The 21,074-nt window shown below is 31.5% G+C and overlaps 1 protein-coding gene across 1 annotated transcript in view; it reads left to right on the forward strand.

Moving 5' to 3' along the window:
- Positions 1 to 939: 939 nt before the first annotated feature.
- Positions 940 to 21,074, forward strand: part of LOC127730139 (uncharacterized) — a 45,625-nt gene continuing 25,490 nt past the window's right edge. Inside the window, exon 1 of the mRNA XM_052238289.1 lies at positions 940 to 1,040. Within this exon, the coding sequence (XP_052094249.1) occupies positions 1,026 to 1,040 (15 nt within the window). The 5' untranslated portion in view covers positions 940 to 1,025. The remainder of the gene's footprint in view (positions 1,041 to 21,074) is intronic.

Below are 21,074 nucleotides of genomic sequence, written 5' to 3' on the forward strand. Positions count from 1 at the left end.
AAAAGACAGACAATATCATAATTGTTAAAAGAAAAAGAGCGACGAAAAGACAACTAATAGTTGATAAAACATCCATTTTACACAGAAAATAAAGAACTGAGGGACAAAAAAGAACAGAAAATCGGTGGTGAAATCGGATACATGTATAGTATTAATTTTGATGTCCAAATAATTTGGTTAAACTTTTGTTTCTTTTTTGTACTGGCGATGACCTTGTCAGTTAATAATTATAGACATTTCTCTTATTTTAACTTGTCTCTCTCTCTATATATATATATAACTTTAAAAGCACATCGAATTTATGAGAACTGGTAATTATCGTATTTGAATAAACAAAATATCGGAGGAGTTAAAAGTAGAATGACATTCAAAACTTTGAAATAAATTGTTATTACTGATGTCCTTCAGCAAAAACACATCTTACATAACAAGCAGTCCAAAGATAAACCGACCTTTAAATAACGATTTTTAAAATACATTAAAACTGAAGTACAACGTCTCAAATTTAAATTGTATATCTTCAAGAAGGTCAACGGGTCTGTGGTTGGTAATTATACACGATGATTAAACACAAAAAACGGTAAACATCAAAAAGAAAATAACCGAAAAAGCTGCTTGCTAAAGGAAACTCCGATCCCACTCGAACGTGCATAAATCCTCTCAGTCGCAATTACAACTATAAAATTTTAATGAGCGATGTACTTCGGAGGCTCTTCTATGCTTTCTCGGTTTTATTGTACACCATTTAGCCAATTTTCATGTTGCATACAGATATAAATGCCGACTTAAAGTGAGCGGTTAATCGGAGTCTTAAGAGCCGGAAACTGTAAATTTATCGTTACGTTCAGTTTTATGAGTAGGGAATGCCTTTACGGTGACCAATTGTGATTTGACGTATATGGCCCAAGAAACTCAAGTCACAAATTAGTATATAAATATGCATAAGGTTTGATTCAGTCTTTTGAGAAACTGATAATACGGATTAACAACAAAGGTCGTCAAATAAAGAAACATCAAAATTCAAAATGCATTATACGAAGGTAAGTTTTTACATATATTTTAAAAAGTGCTATTTTTTTCCTTTGCCCTCTGCAATCTTATTTTTTGTATATTGTAAATAAGGTCATGATTTCCAGATTCAAAAATGGAATTGAATTATAATTATGGCAAATGTAAATCTGTTAGCATGTATGTGTAGACTTCGAGTTTGATTTTATTGTAGGTGAAAAAAGTCTTTTACACTTAGAAAACAATTTTTACTGCCGCGTTATCTAAATTAATTCTCATCTGCTCATTCATCTACCATTATACACATACAATTCGCGTATCCTTGCAAAACGATTATTTTTTCCATATACATGTACCAATTGATGAATATAAAAAGAAGGTGATGTGGTATGATTGCCAATGAGAAGTTGAGCAGCTATGTAAAAAACTAATATGCATTCATATAATTTTTCAGTTTCCATTCTACTTGCTGCCACGAGCCTTTAAAAATGTCAATGGTAAACCTTCGACATGCAAAATTCCAAATGATTAAATGTATTAGTAGCATGATGATAACACTAATTCCCGGTGCCTTTATTCGTGACTTATTTTAGACTTTCCCGTACTACTGAATCTTTTATTCCATTTACAATACGAGAATGGGATAAGCTTGATCTAAAAATTCGAAACATCGAATCTATATCTACATTTTTTTTAAATTCAAAATTAATAAAAAAAGAAAGTCTCCAGAGGAAAGCTGTAACGTATTGTCTGTATGATCCGAGAAAACTGAATATTAGTTTAACTCAATCGCGATTTACTACTTCATTATTAAACTACATGTATGACCGTTTCAAAGCTAACATTATACTGGGGCCTTCCTGTCAGTGTGGGTCAAATACGGAGGATGTTCATCATTTCTTTTTCGTTTACTGAAAATATACTACATGTAGGTAAACTTTACTCAACAATCTTAATTGGCTTTCCGAAAACTTTAGATACCAAACTGTTAACTTGCGTAGACTTTCAAGGAACTTTCGAAAGAACAAAATCCCCTACTTTTCAAACATGTTTATGATTTTATTAAAAGGTCAAACTGACAGATTTCTTGTACCTTCATAAAGTTACGGACCATCATCACCGTCGATATCATCATCAAAACCTAAGTCTTCATCACAGAATAATATGATTTCTCAATCTTTACTTTTTCCTTTCCTTTTCTTCTTTTTATTTTAGTTTGCATAATATCCAATAAATTTGTTTGTCTTACATGCATTCTCAATGACATAATAATCATATAATCATATCGTTTTATGGAGAAGACTTCATGAGTATAATTTACTTGTGTCTTATCTATTTTGCTTAGATTTAACAAATACACTATGTTTAAACTAAACTTAAAATTTGTGGAAGCAGTTTTAGTACAATTAATAGAACCTTTCAATGTTTTGCACGTTCTCCTCAAATTAGCAATAACTCGTTCTGGTAAATAGTTATGATGAAAACAAATATCAATAACACAGAATTGTCATGTTATGTTACCATTTTCTAATATAGCAACAAGTAAAATCACAAAAATACTGAACTCCGAGGAAAATTCAAAAAGGAAAGTCCCCAATCAAATGGCAAAATCAATAAAACAAACACATCAAACGAATGGATAACAACTGTCATATTCCTGACTTGGAACAGGCAAACGAACATAACAAGGTTTTTTATAAAATTAGTATATTATAATCAAAGTAACTAGAATAACTAGAGTCCACCACCTACCGACAAACTAGTATCTAGCACTTAAAATATTGCACAATAAAAGATAGTTATTTTTGGTTTGATGAAAAACCATCACAAGAATATTAACTATACTAGAAGAGAGAAAATTCAAAAGAAACCTTTGTTATCAAAAGCCACAATATACAATGTACCTACTTTAACGACCATAGCAATGTATTGTTTTCAAGTCAATTCCTTGCCAAGAATTCCATGGCAATAGGCAATTTAAGTTTTATTTAAAATTTTCCAGGATGTAGGTAAACCGATTTTTATAAATATGTTTAATGAAATGACTATATATTTTGTGTAACAAACTGTTTGTTAATGCAATGTTGTTCGTATATTATTGATTTCCGCTAGATTGAAATATCGTACGTATAGTATATATATAAAGTAAAACTCGTTTGAAGGTGCCAACCCTCCCCTAATCTGGGACAGTGGTGTAACAGTACAGCATAAGAACAAACTATAAAAATCAGTTGAAAAAGGCTTAACTCATCAGATGGATTCAAATAGAAATACATCTAACAAAAACACAGAGTGGACGTGGACGTGTACTTATACACCCCCACAACAAAATGATACTAAGTAAATACTTGAGTATAACTCTTCAGTTGGTAGCCATATACGTAACAGTTGAAGTTTTATGAATAGGTACAGAAATCCCAATATCCTGGTCTCATGGATGCGCCAGAATAAGATGGCATTACTTTTGTGCAGGCTGTTTCTTCCAGTGCCATCACAGAAAAAAATCAGAATCAGGTTGTGGGTGTACAAAGCAGGGAACATTCATTTGACAATGTGACTATATATAAAAGTAAGAAGATGTGGTATGTTTGCAAATGAGACAACTCTCCACAAGAGACCAAATGACACAGAAATTAACAATTATAGGTTACCGTACGGCCTTCAAAAATGAGCAAAGCCCTTACCGCATATAGTCAGCGATGAAATGCCCCGAATTGATAAATGTAAAACAAAACAATTCAAACGAGAAAACTAACGGCCTAATTTATGTACAAAATAATGAACAAAAACAAATATAATACACAGCAACAAACGACAAACACTAAATTACAGGCACCTGACTTGGGACAGGCACATACATAATGTGGCTGGGTTAAACTCGTTTGAAGGTGCCAACCCTCCCCCTAACCTGGGACAGTTGTGTAACAGTACAACATAAGAGCAAACTATAAAAATCAGTTGAAAAAGACTTAACTCGTCAGATGGATACAAATAGAAATACATCTAACAAAAACACAGAGTGGACGTGGACGGGTACTTATACATCCCCACAACAAAATGACACTATGTACAGATCTGAGAGTACTCGCAGTTACTGACAGCTAGTTCAAAGCCAATAACAACTAATAAAAAAATCATACATCTAAGACTAAAATATCAATCAGTACACATCCAACATCCAAGGGATTTAGATTAAAGACGTCATAAATAGTCGGAGAAAAACATGATCTTGTGCAATGCCAAGATACAGGTATCGACAGATTGTAGAGCCATGAATGTGCAGATGTATATAAAAATAGTATTTAGTTGTATTCTAATTTACTGATAACAAATAGGTATGCCTTTAACTTTGGACGTAAAATACCCCCAAATTACAAGCGTTCTTATGCTCTTACGACAAAGTGTGTTATTCTATGTGCAAGCAAATATGAAATGCAACCAATTATAAAGACGGAATCCAAAAAAGAAAAGCAAAAACCCAAACAAAACTGTTGATTTCATATTGAAAAGATAATTCTATTTGACATCAAAGAATAGGATTGTCAATCAATTGTAAAAGAATACAAGTAAAATATTAGCACTGTCTTTGTAAAGTTACACGCAGCCGTATGAGTTAGCCAGAACAAACAAACTTGATATCATCAACCTGTGAAGGTAATAAAAAGACGTGTTATGTAATTTCAGACTGTCTGATAAGTCGCATAATCTATTAAAAAAAATATAATATGACACTAAGTAGTGTAAGTGACTCTGTTTTATTATAGACAAGAGCCGAAGACAAATAAAATTAAACATGCGACAAAATTCTATATTATACGAATAGCAAAGATTTGTCGTGCTTTCCATGTTTAGAAAAGAAAATAGCTCGACCTGTGTTAAGGGCTTTCTTTAAGTTTCAGTGTGTGAGATTTTGCTCTGTGTTAAAGGCTTTGACTTTGAGATGAAGAACAACAATACAAACGCTTGGGGTTCATTAACTGTGTGTAGGGATTTTCTGTCACGGATTAATAAAATCATATCTCCCTTAACCATGCATTTGGCATGATTAAATGAACTATCGATAGCCATTCTTGAAATATAAGCTGCCGTTTTAGTCGAAATTTTTTACTGAAGGCACAGATTGCTATAAGACATATTATTTGTTTGTCATTTTGATATTTAACTTAATATGAAAAAGTAATTAGCAAAGGGTTTAGTAAAACCAAGCCTGAGCAGAACTGCTGTCGTCCCCATTCATAGGTGGGGTTTTAAATATTCGTCATTGCATTCAAATGAAATAAATTAGGACCTTGTACACACTATTTCGATAATATCATTTAAAGTTTGCTATATTAAACATACCGAGTTTACCGAAAAAAAAAGAGTTGGCATGAATTAGAGAGAAGTTTGTAAGTTTGTGTACCTACCTAATCCCTACATTCCTTTGGTATTGATTTTAAAGCTTTGACGTACAATACAGCAGTTTGATCGATACAATGTGATTGAAAACTTAAAGTTTAATATTATATTTGTTGAATTTGGAGGTAGAATTTTTAAACGAATTGTCGGCATTCTTATGGGAACGAACTGTGTGCCTCTCCATGTCGACCTCTACTTATTTTCATATGAGTCAGAGTTCCTTCAGACACTTGTCAAAAACAAGAAAATCAAAGAAGCCAGATCATTTAATTTCACATTCAGATTATATTGATGATGTTCTTTTCATAAACAATCCGAACTTTTCTGATTGGGTTTCATTAATATATCCTCCGGAACTAGCAATTAAAGAAACAAAAGACTTAAACCTCGAATTTGACATAAGCGGTCATCTCAGTACCAGAATCTATGACAAACGAGACAATTCTAATTTTGAATAACCCCCACCTCCCCTCCCCCCACCTTAGCAGTAATATACCAAGTTCACTTGCATATGGGATATACATTTCCCAACTCATTCGTATTCAAGAGCTTGCAGCTGCTACTCAGACTTTATACAACGTCACCAGTGTCTGAGCAGAAAGTTGATGATAAGGGTTATGTCAAAGAACATCTCGTCTTTTTTCTAAAAAAAGTTCATCGGAAGATACATGTACCAAGACCTTGTTGATAAATATTCCGTATCAACTTCACAAATAATACATGATGGTCTTGAAGTACATATTCTAGGTACTGACGTTGTTTATCATCTAAATTACGTGTTATATAGCGTTCTTTTTATATTTTCAACCTTTACTGTTTAGTCCATTTTTGGTAATATTCTTTTGGCGTGGCTCGATATTTATACTTCCCGCCATTATGTTTTTGTGCTATGGCTATTTTTTTTATTCTTGTCTTGCCTTTTTCGCGTATGTGCTTTGTTTATAAAGTGTCTATATGCCACTTGGTTTTTCTTTGTTGACATAGTTGTTTGATTTTATAGTGATTTAGATTATAACACAATGTTGACTGCCCGTATCCCAATTTTTGACATTTTTACCTATTATATTCCTATGCGACTGGCATACAAGTGAGAGGTTTAGCTAGCTATAAAACCACCATTTTCTACAAATGGAAATTTCTGTACCAAGTCAGGAATATGCCACTGTCAATTGTTTTCCATTCGTTTGATGTGTTTGAGCTTTTGATTTTGCCATTTCATAAGGGACTTTCCGATTTGAATTTTCCTTGGAGTTCAGTATATTTGTTATTTTACTTTTTATCATATGTATGTCTCTTCGTTCTGGGCAGTGTTGGTCTTGAACACATTTTGGCTGTTTGATTCGGTTCTTCGTCATCTTGAAGCTCCGAAGTTTTTTTTATGTGTTTGGCCTCCCTGGATTTGAGTCCTGATTAAGGTTATTCATTAAAACTTGACACTTGGCGGTTTTTGGTAGTTTACGGCAACTTTCCAAAACTCAGTTGAAACGATCAATTTGGTTCGAAATAACATTAAAAAACAAATGATAAAAAAAAGAAATTCTGAACACGTAAACAATATTTTAGTAAGTCGTTAGACATTTCGGTCTAAATTTTTATTTGCATGAATTTGTTTTGATGCTCCCATACAGTATTAGGCATATCATGTCTTCAAAGGCTTTTAGTCTCGAACATGCCAGATAGAAATGCTTTGGATATAAGAACAATTAAATCGGTATTTTATATAGTAATTATGTATACCTTCACGTTCAGAGTACAATTTTGAAAGCCAGAGATTTATCAATACACGGAAAGTAGGTTTTGTTCATTGTGGAAAGACGTACGGTGACGTATAATTGCTTAAATCCACCTTATTTGGCCTCTGTTGGATATTTGTCTTGTTGGCAATTATACCACATTTTCTCATTTTATATCACATAAACACTTTAGGTTTATACTTTTGTTAAACAAATTATGACGTGAAAATGTAGAATAGCATAATTGCAAATTAAAGGAGCAATCATTTAATGTTTCATTTTATGACAAAAGGCGGAGACTTCGATTCAGAAACACAATGACATCTTGCTGAATTAAGTTTTGCTCGGCAGATTTTAGTTTTGACATGGGGGATGAAAGATAATAATTATAAATTTTATTCAGATCAATCGGGATGCTAATAATTTGTTAAACGCAAACCATATTGCTGGTAATTTATATGAAAGAATAGCGAAGAAATCAAGACATTGTTTATTGTTTTCCGATACTAATCGCAATCTTACCATTTATACTCTAGTAAACCAAAAAATCTACTTAATATTTACTGGCATAACAGAAAAAAAAAAGAAAAAAAAAAAAAGTTTTATTTATAATTTTTTGTCCATACGGCGTAATTCGCCGTTTCAGAATCTGAAGTACTATGAGTTCATTTCTTTGTGCGTATCCCTAATAAGAATGACGTAATGTCATATGTTGAATTTCTATGGTTTGGTGTATGCTTTTGAAAATATTATACAAAATTATTATTAGATTCTGAACGGTGAATTCATCAAAATATAAAGCAAATTTGACCTGCAACCATTCATTATACCTTTATTAAATACAATTCTGCATAATATCAACAGGCATAACGAAAAAATCTCAAATATCCGGACAACTTGTTGCTTTCGGGAGTATGGAATGACGAAAGGACAGACACAGGTAACACTTATATGCCCTGGTCATTTAGTTGCAGGGCATACCGAAGATCTCCACATTCCATTTACTGTACTTTGGGCTTATATAACTCAACTGTTCATATAAGAGTTCATTTTCAAACGGCTGTTAAAATATTGAAGCAAAGGAAGAGGGTGAAATGAAAACAAAGCTTTGCTCACTCTTTTGTTCTTTATAGATACCTCCTGACCAAAAAACATGCATACATATAAATGAATCAGTCTAAGATAATATAAATTCTTTCTGAGGTGAAAATCTACAAACTTGCATATCTATTTGATGATTTTATGAGAATCTTGTGTGGCAACTGATAGTCTTGACCGTAGGAACATTTTGTGTAAACAAATGTTCAGACAATATCTTGAGGGTTAGGTATCTAATTTACACAGGAGGTAAATTTCGGGAATGTATTAACTGTACTCGGGACTCGGATACATTTATACTTTATGAGACTAGTTATACATGTAGTAGTCTCAGATACTGTGTATCACGAATGCAAAAAAAAAAAAAAAAAAAAGCGGCGTGGATTTAAGTAATACAATATGTTACATGGTCTTTAAGTATATTGCATAGCATAAAATAGATGTTAAAAACTGTACTTTCATGGCCGTTAATCTAATTATTAAGAAATAATATTTGACACGAAACAAATATTACAAAGACAAGCACTGTTTCTTGGCATTTAACAAAGAATAATTGTAATAAAGACACAGAACATATTAAATGATTAGCAGCTATAATATCCCTTTGAGCAAAACACAATTATAGTTAATGTACACTAACAATGAAATCCAACACAGAATAGATTTTAATTCATGAAAAAAACAAAATCTAGCGGCTCAATGGAGACGGGATCCTTGTGGTAATATCACTTAAAAAATAAACAGAAGTCAAAAATCAAAGATCAGTTACATTGTTAAAAATCATATTTTGCATATAGAATTTAAAAAAAAACTCGAATAACTCATGTATTAGGGGTACTAGTAAGTATGAGTACAAGTCCATTCTGAAAGTTATTTTATTTTGAATGCCTTGCAAAACCATACAAGAATGTAACATCATTTTGAAAAAAATGTCGGTTACCTATATTAGCTTGCATCCGCGTCATTTGGACTCTGGTCGGTAGTTATCTCATTGGCAATCATACCAAGTTGACCTATCCACATCATTTGGTCTCTGGCGGATTGTTCTCTCATAATTAGCAATCCTACCACATATCCTTACTTTTGATATTGCAAAAGTCGAAAAGACAAGTGGAAATTAATTGATTTGTCATATAATTACTGAGTTCACAATTAAGTAACAAATAATTATAGCTTAATGCCATCTAAACGGAAAGAAATGTCATCATAGGACTTTCGAAGCACGAATGACGAATAAGGTCAAAAGTGTGATAGTTATAAAAAGGATGCATGTTAAGATATGAACAGAAAACTGTCATTTTCGATTTTGTTTTATATTTCATTGAACTAATGAGCTAAAAAAGAAAGAAAAAAGAAGATCAAACCAATGCGTCAGTTGTAAAAGCTTAGTGCATTAAAGCAGATCAAAGCTTTAAGACACACTATGTCTTAACGTTTTAAATTTTGATAAAGACCATTGTGTTATTCTGTAAACAATGTTAAAGTGGTATGAAACAAAAACGTTAAAAGTTTAAACAACTGACATTTGAACTTTTGAAGAAACTTACGTTTTAATTTGAAAAGAAACAACTGTCTTTTTTTATTTTGGAAATCGATTTTTCACAGCGGAACGTCTAAACTCCTAAAGAGGCGATTTTATGGAATGAGATTTTACGTTGAGCCCTATTACGATCTGAATATTTTCCAACTCGTTCGCTATGCTCGTGTCTATAGTCACGTTTTAAAATCTTTACTAAATTGTTTCATAGATAGAAATATCTGGTTTATGTGTTTTGCTCTCCCTGTTGAATTCGTCTTACAAACGGGACATCCCATTTGAGGTGTACTGGTTGACATTTTAGTATGTGAAAACATGGTTTATTCATTAGCTTGAAATTAAACTAGTTTGCAGTACAGCTATAGTTAATTACTATACATCTCATTGTATATGGATCTCGAAAACAGTTTATTGTGTTACATTTTCTGTACTTACAATGAGCAGGATCAAACAATTGTACTTTCCCATACAAAAATTTGATAAGTAAGAAATATTCATCCAAATATTTGCAATCATTTTCAAACACAGTTTTTTCTTTTTCAACATATATATTGTATTGCTTTTTAATTTCAAGGGAATAATTACGAATGGTTTTCCGGGATTAGTGTAACACATAGTACATGATAAGAATGTTAATAGTATGAATTCAAGCAAAAGATTAGGAGTATTCGCCAACGAGGCTACAACATTAAGCAACATGTAACATGGGCTTATACAAATATGTTGTTGTTCACTACGTATACAAGCCTTCAATGATGTAATACCATTGACAGTACCAATTGTACTACACCCGGTGCGTATTTCGACAATACATGTCTCTTCAGTGATGTTCTAGGCCAAAATGTTTGGAAGTATCAAAACCTATTACAAATGTCGAAGACCTGATGAATTAAAAAAAGCCTAAAGAAAAAAAAACCCGGAAACAAAATTAGTCAGAGCTTTGCATGAGGAAATATTCTTGGATACACCGAAATCATGTTAATAGCTCTAAACTGCTACAGTTTAAGCAAGATGCATTGTGAATTATTTTTGCCTCTAAAGATGCTTCCGAATAAAAAAAAAAACAGCAACATGTAAACAGGGACACAGCAGTAAACAAATAAGTTTATTAATAAATAAATCGAAAAAAGAAAGTAAACTTTCAAATTACAAGTAAACACTAAATTTTATAAAACAAAAACTTGTAAGTGTAACTTTGGTGAAATCCTTAATGATTTCACTTAGACAGACAATTAAAACCATTTATTTCCAAATCCCTCTGAAAAGATAGTTTGTATTGCAATATCTAATTCTGAGCTTAACTAAGACTCTTTTATTACCTTATTGTCTACAAAAATATACCGATATTTAGTTGAATCTAGCCTAGAGGACATGGTGTAACCTTAGAACTAGCACATATTGGAAATGGCATCAGACTGTCATGTACATATGAGTCAGTAAACTGTCGATGAAAGCTTAGTTTTCCTTAATTATCGATATCTTACCAGTTTAGATAAATGTATTTTTAGGTAAAGTGTAAATCGAGAAACTGTATATGTTAAGCCTTGTAAAATTTTCTACACAAATGAGACTACGTCAAATAATTACATTTCTGCAAGTTTATTTAAATGAAAGTTTGGTTCAAAAAAGTCAATATCTAACTACATGCGTATATTGCAAAGAATTATACCATGACGGTATTTGCCAATTCTTTTTTAGACGTTTTGGAATAATATGAACCCCTTGTATAAATATACATTGTATCTTCGGCGTTCGACAATTCTAAGTCTCATACAGTATTTGAAGCAGACAATCTCTATGTTGAATTTTAATTAACACAATGTACTTTTTCTACAAAATTTGCATATGAACAAAAAGATTTCAGAGGTAAAGGCAAAATAAGGCAGCAACCGAATTACACACACACACACACACACACACACACATACAATAATGCATTCATAATCCAGAAAACACCTTATCCGTGTCAATGTAAATGTTCACTTACTAAATTGTTTACTTTGTATGTTACATATGATTGCCTAGAATAAAATTTGATTTAATCGCTGGCATCGGATAATTTTTCTTCAATTGAACATCTTTTTGGCCAAAATGGCTTCAAATCAATTTCTTGCAAAATGATCTGTGTCAGTCTTGAAAAATAATTATACCAATTTGGGAGGTAAGATATTGTATTTTTAATAATTTTTTTTCGTCACTGTTGTTACTGTAAAAGTTGTGGCCAAACTTGTATATTTCCGATTGTTGAGTCTGTTTTTTTTTTAAAGTGATCAGCTTTACTCTTTTTTTCCCTATTATTTACACCAGAACGATTTTATATAAAATGAAAGTGTATCTATGAAATAGTACAAATTGAATTAAAAAAAAAGATTCAATATTAATGTAGCAAAGCCTTAAAACACTAAAAAATGTTGCTTAAAGTAAAAAAAAGTACCGAAACGTTAGTTAAAATCTTATTGAAAAAGTAAACTTGACACTTGTAAAGAGGAAACTATAAATAAAAGAAACAAAATACTTCTTTCTTCGTACTTTTAAGTCAGTTTGGTGAGGACAAACATGAACTGAAAGGTTTCAGTTTTAATCAAATTAAAATTTCATTTCAAACAGGAAAGTGAAAAAAGTATTTGGGAAGACGGATGAAAAATATCCCAATGGTATCAATCCAGAAAAATTTCCATTGAAGATAACTGTCAATGTTAACATTCCAAATAATTATTAATATATATACATCATTTGTATAATCAATAAAACCACCATATAGCTATGATATCCGTAATTATTTTTGAGTTTTGGTGTTATATTAGACTTGTGATTATCCAAATTTTTACACGAAAAGTCGACGTAATTAATTCAAGACCAGTTTTCATTGTGGCTGAGCGCGTGAAGTAACGTCACCGTTGGAAATAGAAATAATTAAATGCGTAGGATAATTTTAGTTTATATACACAATTCAAAGAAGACAGATTGACTTTTTATTTAGTGATTTTTTTACAGTTAAATTTATTTTTCTAATTCACTGATATTTCTTAAATCATCAATTAAGTTTGTTTCAAAAATACATAAGTTAAAAATAAAAACTTGCATTGAAAAAAGAGGAACTAGTTTTTAAAATCTCGAACAAAGAAGAGAGTAACAATATTTTGCTAATACAGTTCGTTAATACAAGGTAAGCATATTAAATATATATTACTAAGTTTTTCTTCACAAGGCAAATTATTTTTACGTTGTTATAAATCACTAATATATATTCTATACCATGTTTCAACGTCACTATGATTTACTATCTATTTTTGCGTCTATGTTTAGCGGCCGTATAAAACAAACACCAATGCTAATTTTCGTAGAATACAACATTTCAATCTTAAATTATGGCAACACAGGTGTTGTCAGACAACAAGACGTATAACATTTTAAGTTTCTTATTGTTAAGCATTCATTTAAATATTTTTCCTATGCAGGTTTTCTTGCTATTTCTGCGCATTTTAATATACGGTACCATAAGAATGACGTATTTTACAGTTTCCCAAATATGTTAAAATGGTACGAGATATCTAAACCTTTTGCTGCTTTGATATACATAGATTTTAGTTGCAGTTGATCATGTTGTAGTTTTATACTGGTTTATAGATTTGAAGGAGTATCTCTTTTAAATTCAGTAGATTTAATTCTTTTTTCATGATGAAAGATGGCTTTTTGTTCATTTTTCTTCTGCTGAAACAATATTAAATCATGTGCATACATTATTCAAAATAAAAACGTTTCAGCTGAAAACTGTAAGAAAGATATAATAACAGAAAAGTATTTGCTTTTCCCTCAAACGCAAGTTTTTTATTCGAGCGTCACGGGTGAGCCTATTGTAGACGAAACGCGCGTATTGACTTTTATGCCTGGTTTTTATGATGAGTTTATATATACCATTGGCTTTCAAATATTTGGAGTTGAGCATTCCTGATGAAGGTAAATCCAGAAAAAAGCGCTCCGGACGCATACAATTTATATCCCCCTTTTTTAATTTTTGATGTGCAGATTTCGCGGCCGTTTTTGAAAATTTTTCTATACCTACGCCAAAAGTTGTACTAAATTGTTTTATGTAGCTAATCCAATTAAAGATTTTATATCTACTTAGGTCTAAGGTAAGTACTAAAACGGGGTTTGAACAATGAAGTCAAATAGACGAATAACAATTTATCCAATTATTACACAAACATTTAGAAATGTTGCCATGGATTAATAAGTATTTTGACTTACATCTACTGATTTGTGTAAGTTCAAAAAGTAATAATAAACTACCCATCTAAGTTGTTATGGATTTTTATACCTCGATTTAGCTAATATGTTACTGTTCTTTGTATAAATAGTTAATTACTAATATTTCATTCATTTGTTGCTACCATTTTAGTTCTTAACTAAAATAACGATTTTGTATGTCCTCTTTATGCATTTTTGGTATAAATGCCCGACACTTTCTTTTACTTATTGTTTTCCTGATAAAAGGTATTAAAGAAACAAGTGAGCAGCGCACTGAAATTGAAATCTTTTTTTCTATTACTGTCAGAGAAAGTCTGTACCGCAGCTGATCAACTGTCAGTTCATCTGTATTTGGTACCAACTGTTCAAAGCTAATTCTCCGTTACTGCAATATTCCAATGATTCAATTTAATAGAAACTTTTCGTTTTCAAAATCTTGTTAAGTTGATCATAGGCTTTGTGGGAAACTGTTCAAAGCTAATTCTCCGTTACTGCAACAATTCAGTGATTCAATTTAATAGGAACTTTTCCTTTTCAAAATCTTGTTAAGTTGATCTAACGCTTTGTGGGCTGTTTTATCTTGAATCTCGGCAATTTTTTTCATTATTTGCTCTCTTTACTTTGGTATCGAGCAGAACTTAAAGAGAGTGTTCCAGAAACAAACACGTCTTTGCAATAGAGTACAAGCAGATGTCGTATCTTCATTTTGTACTCAGGAATAGCAACCTTAGTTTATTTGTAGATGGCATATAGTATCTCCGTCCGAGGTCACATTGTAAAGAAACCGACTAGGAATTAATCTATAGCTCTTTTCCGAAACTCATTTCCCGAATCACGAATCTAACTCTCTAATAATCAAACTAGTTATTTAACTTACTGGGAAGATGTACTAACTCACAGCGACACATTGAAAGGTTAATTGATTTAAACTAGTGGTTATTTCATTTGTAAAAAAAATGGATGTTGTGTCCAAATATTTTTTAGTATTAATTCTTTGCTGTTAACTTTCTTATTGTGCTCTATTCGTAAATAGTTGCAATTTTGTTTTTCATTCAACTTCATACTTGTAATAAAAAAATGTTCCGTACTAGCCGTGCTTATTTCCCCCCAGAAATGCTTTGAAACAACATCAGACAACTAAGTCTTTAGGGAGAATATTTATGTTAGAAGGATAAACCAACTATAATTTTTCATTTTCAAAAATTGATCCTTCTATATCATTTCGTTTACTTAATTTATTATCAGTAACATCTACAGAAACAAAATATTTTATTTTCTATATTTTTATAAATGCAAATTTATAGTTAAATTGCAATGCAAATGTCATTCATTGTCATTCACTTGTCTCGCTTTCTTTATTTTTTGACTGGCAATTATCCAAAATACATGATATATAGTGCAACGAAAGATACATCAGTCTGTATCTCAACTCCCTAGCGACATGATTTCGTGCCTCTCATCTGAGAATAAACCGATAAAGTTCTATTCTTAGTCGTATCATTTTCACTAGGTCTAGATCCGCCTGGAGGATTTTGCATACAAAGCAGGAGACGCTTTCTCAATCGAAGCAGCCGCTCTTGCTCCCTTTTGAGTTCCATGCGACTTCCTCATTTTTTTTCTTGGTTGGTTCCAATAGATTTAGAATATCGGTAATCTTCTGTCGCCTCTAATTAAATCAAAAGTGTATTCTGCTAAGTTTTTTAAACATGGAGCAGGAATTGCTTACCCTTTTGGATGACCTGAATTGATCCCGATTCAATCAGTTATTTATTAGTGTCGTTCAATCCTAAGGTTTTGTGCAGTGTTTTGTGGACTGTTGTTTTACTGTTTGCCATAGTTATATCTATTGTTTTTTTATTTCCCACTTGATATCTTCTTTTCTTGCAAGGTAAATTTTTAGTTTGATCAGAGTAAAGTGTTTTGCGTAAGCATCACAATTATAGTCAATGTGATATACCAATGCGCATATACATTTTTATTCGCACCAATATGGGCTCAATGCAAATCCTGAAACTTAAAATCTAAAAGTATTAAATATCGAAGATGCGTCAATGTAGTACAAAATTAATAAATATCAAAATATCGAAATTAATTTAATACACGATTTGACTATTTCACATAGTACTCGAATTAAACATGCGGTATCGGTAACTGTATTGATATGAAGAACAGTAAACCCAAATGATATTAAAATGAAAAATAAAGGTACTAATTTTTCAAGCAAAAAGGTTGAAGGGAAATTAATTTATTTATCTAACTCTGATAACATGATATAGATCAATTCATGTTTTACTTAATATTTAAGACTTTAGTTATAAAAGGCCTCTGTTTCAATCAAAGGAATAATTTTGCATTGATCATATTTTCATGGTGTAAATAAAAACTAAACAAAGTAACCAGGTTTATAATTTGATACGCTAGACGCACGACTCCTCAGTGGCGCTCTAATAAAATCAGTTGAAAGCCAAATCGAATTTTACGAAGTTGAAGAGCAAAATACTGAGTACCATAGCGAGCTAAATGTATCGGGGTATGTAAAGACAATATTTCATAGTTGCAACTTAACCCTTCCGGAACACCTGCGATCACCCCCGGTTTTTGATGGGGTTTGTGTTGCTCTGTCTTTAGTTGTCTATGCTATATTTTGTAGATTGTAGTTTTTCTTCTCGTCGTTTTTCGTTTTTTAACTATGACGTTATCAACTTGTCTTCGAATTGTGAGTTTATGTATCCCCTTGGTATCTTCCGCCTCACTTTCAAAGAAATGTTTGTAGTTATGTTCAAATTTTCTTACACGTTTGTGCGATTTATTTCAAGTTTAGATCTCTGAAGTCCAATTAATTTACGTACATTAATAATATAAGCATTTTCTTTTTATGTCTATTCGGACTAAATCCACAATCAAAGTGTGATTGCACCTTTGAAATAACATTTCAAAAATAGGAGTGAAAAAGAAAGTAACATCATAGATGATAATGGTATTTTCATAATCGTTTGAATTTCGACGGCATCAAATCAAAATAAATGCATTCGAAAAGACTGGTGTTTAATCAGTGGCCCAAAAACTCCTAACAACCACTTAAATCCGGCGTCCACAGAAACAGAATGAGAAATTAATGAATCTTCCTATAATCAATCCTGAGAAAAATATAACTTAGTGTTATTATAAGGAACTTAAAGGTTTTTGATAATTTGTTAGTAATAAAAAGCTATTGTAGTTGCGTGAACGAAGCGCAATTTTCTTTTTGTGCTAATGATTTGGCAATGGCTTAAAGAGAAATTCATAATTGGTTGACAATAATTTTTCCAATGCCAATTTGTCTTCCGGGAAATTAAAAACGTAGAGAAACGTTAACATTTGACTTAAAATACAAATAATGATTCAAACCATTTAAATTTATAAATAATAGTGGTTTGAACATTTTGTAGTGTTATGTAAAGAGTACAACCAGACATTAGTTCACCGGTGACAGGTAATGTCACTAAAGCATTGAACCATATACCTATATTGTTTGTTTTGTCTTATTTTATCGTAGATGATAAATAAAATGACTAAAACATTTGGGTACATTTGTAATTTCAAATTAAATATCCTCCAAAAACCATTTGATAGTTTTTTGAAACGAATAAGTCATTTAAAGCAATGCAAAATGTTGATAGCATATTTAGAATAAAAGTAAGTTCTTTTTTGTTGGAGCATTTTCATATTCCAAAATTTTTAGAATCTCTTCTAAATAAAAAAATCAACAAGATATTAAGGGGACTATCAAAAACCATAAGCCAAAGAAAAACGAACAATATTTTGTCAAACAGGAAAAACCCAAGAGACAATCAAAAGTGGACCAACCACAACACAGGAAAAACTAAAGACTATGAGCTACACTAAACCAAAGACAAACTGAGGATGATCTCAGTAGCTCCAGAATGATAGCGACAACTGCCGTGTTACTCAGGCAAGTTTAAAATCGGCGATAAGCTGCATTATGTGGTGTCATAATCGAGGGCGTGATTGTGGCTACGACAATTGGAACACATTCGTCGTAATATGGTCAGAAAACACAGTTATCGTCCATTGATTTTCGTTGTCTAGACAAATAGAGTCCGTGTGGACAGTGTATAACTTGCAAATGTTTTTCATACACCTTCTAAATTTATTTCTTCATATTTTTATGCATAAAATAGTTAGTAGGGGGAAGCAATTACATGGAATATTTATTTTTAGATAAAGTTGTGATTTGATTCAGTTTGAAAAGTTCAAAAATTAGTATATCTGAAGATGTCAAACTGAAATATATACCCCCTTAAAATAAAATTGTCCATATTTTGAGTTAGAGCCGATAGACTTTTCTTTAACTTTGATAAAATTTGTCCAACAATTTGTACACTACACTGTAAAATTCTTTTTTGGACAGAGCAGGTGCAATTTTTAAAAAGAATTGCACTACGAAATAGCTGTGTTATCAGTCCATATGTGATATCCCATAATGGTCAACCAAATTATGATGGCGTTCTTAAAACTTTTAATGAAAAGACTTCAAACTTGGTTCAATAGCTTCATTGTAACCAGCAACCCTCGATCAAGGAAACCATGATAGGACACATAAGCTCTGGTATATCATATTAATATATTTGTACTCCATATGTAGGTGCTGTTGGAATGTTGCTACTAAGAAAGGAAGAGCTAAAATCATCTCTTTTGTCGTAAGGTTTGGTTCACAACCAACCTTCATTATCTATCTAGATGTATGTAAATATATGAAGCAGATTTTAATTGTATCTGTGACAAAAGAAGTCGATGATCTCTTTGATATCATTTTATGCTATTAACATTTTGAGTTCATAATGTTTACCTTCAACAAAACAATGTCAGTGACATTAAAATAATAATATATTCAATGCAATAAATAGATTTTCTTTATATTAAGGTTGTTTTGTATGCGTGTGACTTTATTCACTTTAAACAGTAGTAGGATCAATGCATGTATAAGATGCCAGAACTTTTCAGTAGATCCAGAAAACTTTTGTCTAAAGTTACAGATGTAGAGATTATGTAACTGAAGCTTGTTCCTTAAAATGAATATTCAAATAAAGGTTTCATAAGACAAGTGGAAATAATTAATTCAAGCATTCCATCATTGACTTCAAATAAGTTGTTAATGAATCAATATGAATAAAGATAATCTGATACATTATTGTCGATTTTGATATACAGTTTTAAACATGTCTTATTTCTAGTACATTGAAGTGACCCATGAAATCAGCTGATGTGTAAAGTGTGACTGCAGCCATACTTTTTTTATGTCAAAAATTTTGGAATATTTCAACACAATCTTTGCTTAAAACATTTTCTTGCTTCAACTCCAGATTCATTTTTATTTGCCATTGATATACACTCGTAAGAGCCTCTATAATTTTTATGAAAGTTTTAAAGTTAATATGTTCTACCAAAGTATTTCATATGATTGACGTATGTCCTTGTGTCATTTGTATATTTTTATTCACAAATAAAGACAACAGCATTTTGCATAACTATTACATTTTTTTTTATATATTATATATATAAATGAAATATTTGTCTGTTTTGCGGACTTGTTCCAGACTTGAAACAGACATGAATTACACAAAAGGTGGGAAACTGAATTGACCATAAAAATCATAAATTTGGCATCCTAACTTGTCTATTGTAATTTTTTGATTGAATAGCGCCCTTTAACAAGATGGCCGAGTAGTAATAAGTCTGGGATCACTCTTGAATTACTTGTAATGAAGGTCTCGGGAATGTTTTTGTTGCTCTAATCCAATTTTCTGTTACGTTTCCGGGAAAAATTCGCCAATTGTTCCAGATTCAGTCTTGCAAACCTAGAAGTGATTCGTCAGTGGGATGCTGAATGTGACAATTGTCTTTTAAAGCATTACAAAGAGTATTGACATCACAACTACCAACATATTCATACTGTTTTAAATGTAAAGTAATGTTAGATAAGATTCCTGGATAAACTTTTCTTGGCAAAAAAGGGTAAGTAAATGCTTATATTACAAATGGCGTTACACCTCTAATAAATCAAACTGGTTTCATTTCATCAAGATATTATACATTTTTAACTTTTATGTCCGTGCTATAGTCGTATTGCATTCATGAAGGGTTTCTTATACGAAAAGGAAACGTTTGTTTGAAATCAAACTGTCAACGGCATCACAAAAATGCGTCTGGGATACGCAAATTCTAATGTAAATATCTATGTATCCATAGTAAAATACAACAATTTGATAAAATGAATAAAAGCAGATATCAACAGAAACTTCATTAAAAGTGTGGATGCAGATACGCATTTTTTTCATATTTAAAACGAATGATTTAATTAATGATAATGTATCGGTATTAATTTGACACAATTAAGAAAATAACAGTTATATCCCTTTTCGTATCTTCCGCCTCTTTTAAAATAAATGGCGTCCGTTTGTTTTAGGTGAACAAAATTACGCTACTGCCTGCTGGTTTAAAGGAATTTGTTTGCGTCCCCTTTCATGCTCCAACGGTTTTATAATTTTCAGTGTTTAGTGTTAACAAACAATAGGTTGCACACGATGTCGAGCAAAATATTATACCCCGCTTGTCATTCGACAGTGAAGACATTTTTTATTCTCATTGGGTACAATAAAAACTCAAAGTATCTTTAAACATGACATGGAGAAATTGCCTGGCAGCTCTGAAAATCGCTTACTATATATAACTGAAATTATTAAGCTCAAGACCAATTATAAAAAGTCATTCCTTATATCAATACATAAAAAAAAAAATACATATTCTGAGTTGTATGTTACGAAATAATTTAAAGCAAAAGGGGTATAGATCAAATTCAAACTATAGGTAAATAAGAAATGACTGCCTGGTAGATCTGAAAATTACTTACACGGAAACTTAGCATTATAAAGTTCTGAAACAAATACCAAATCATTTCTTGAATCCTCAAAAGCTGAATGGTGTATGACAAAAGTAAAAGGGGTACAATACGGTGGGCGGACAGACGCATGGATGATCGGAATAACGAACAA

The sequence above is a fragment of the Mytilus californianus genome, unplaced genomic scaffold (genome assembly GCF_021869535.1).
Source record: "Mytilus californianus isolate M0D057914Y unplaced genomic scaffold, xbMytCali1.0.p SCAF_2, whole genome shotgun sequence".
Taxonomy (NCBI): domain Eukaryota; kingdom Metazoa; phylum Mollusca; class Bivalvia; order Mytilida; family Mytilidae; genus Mytilus; species Mytilus californianus.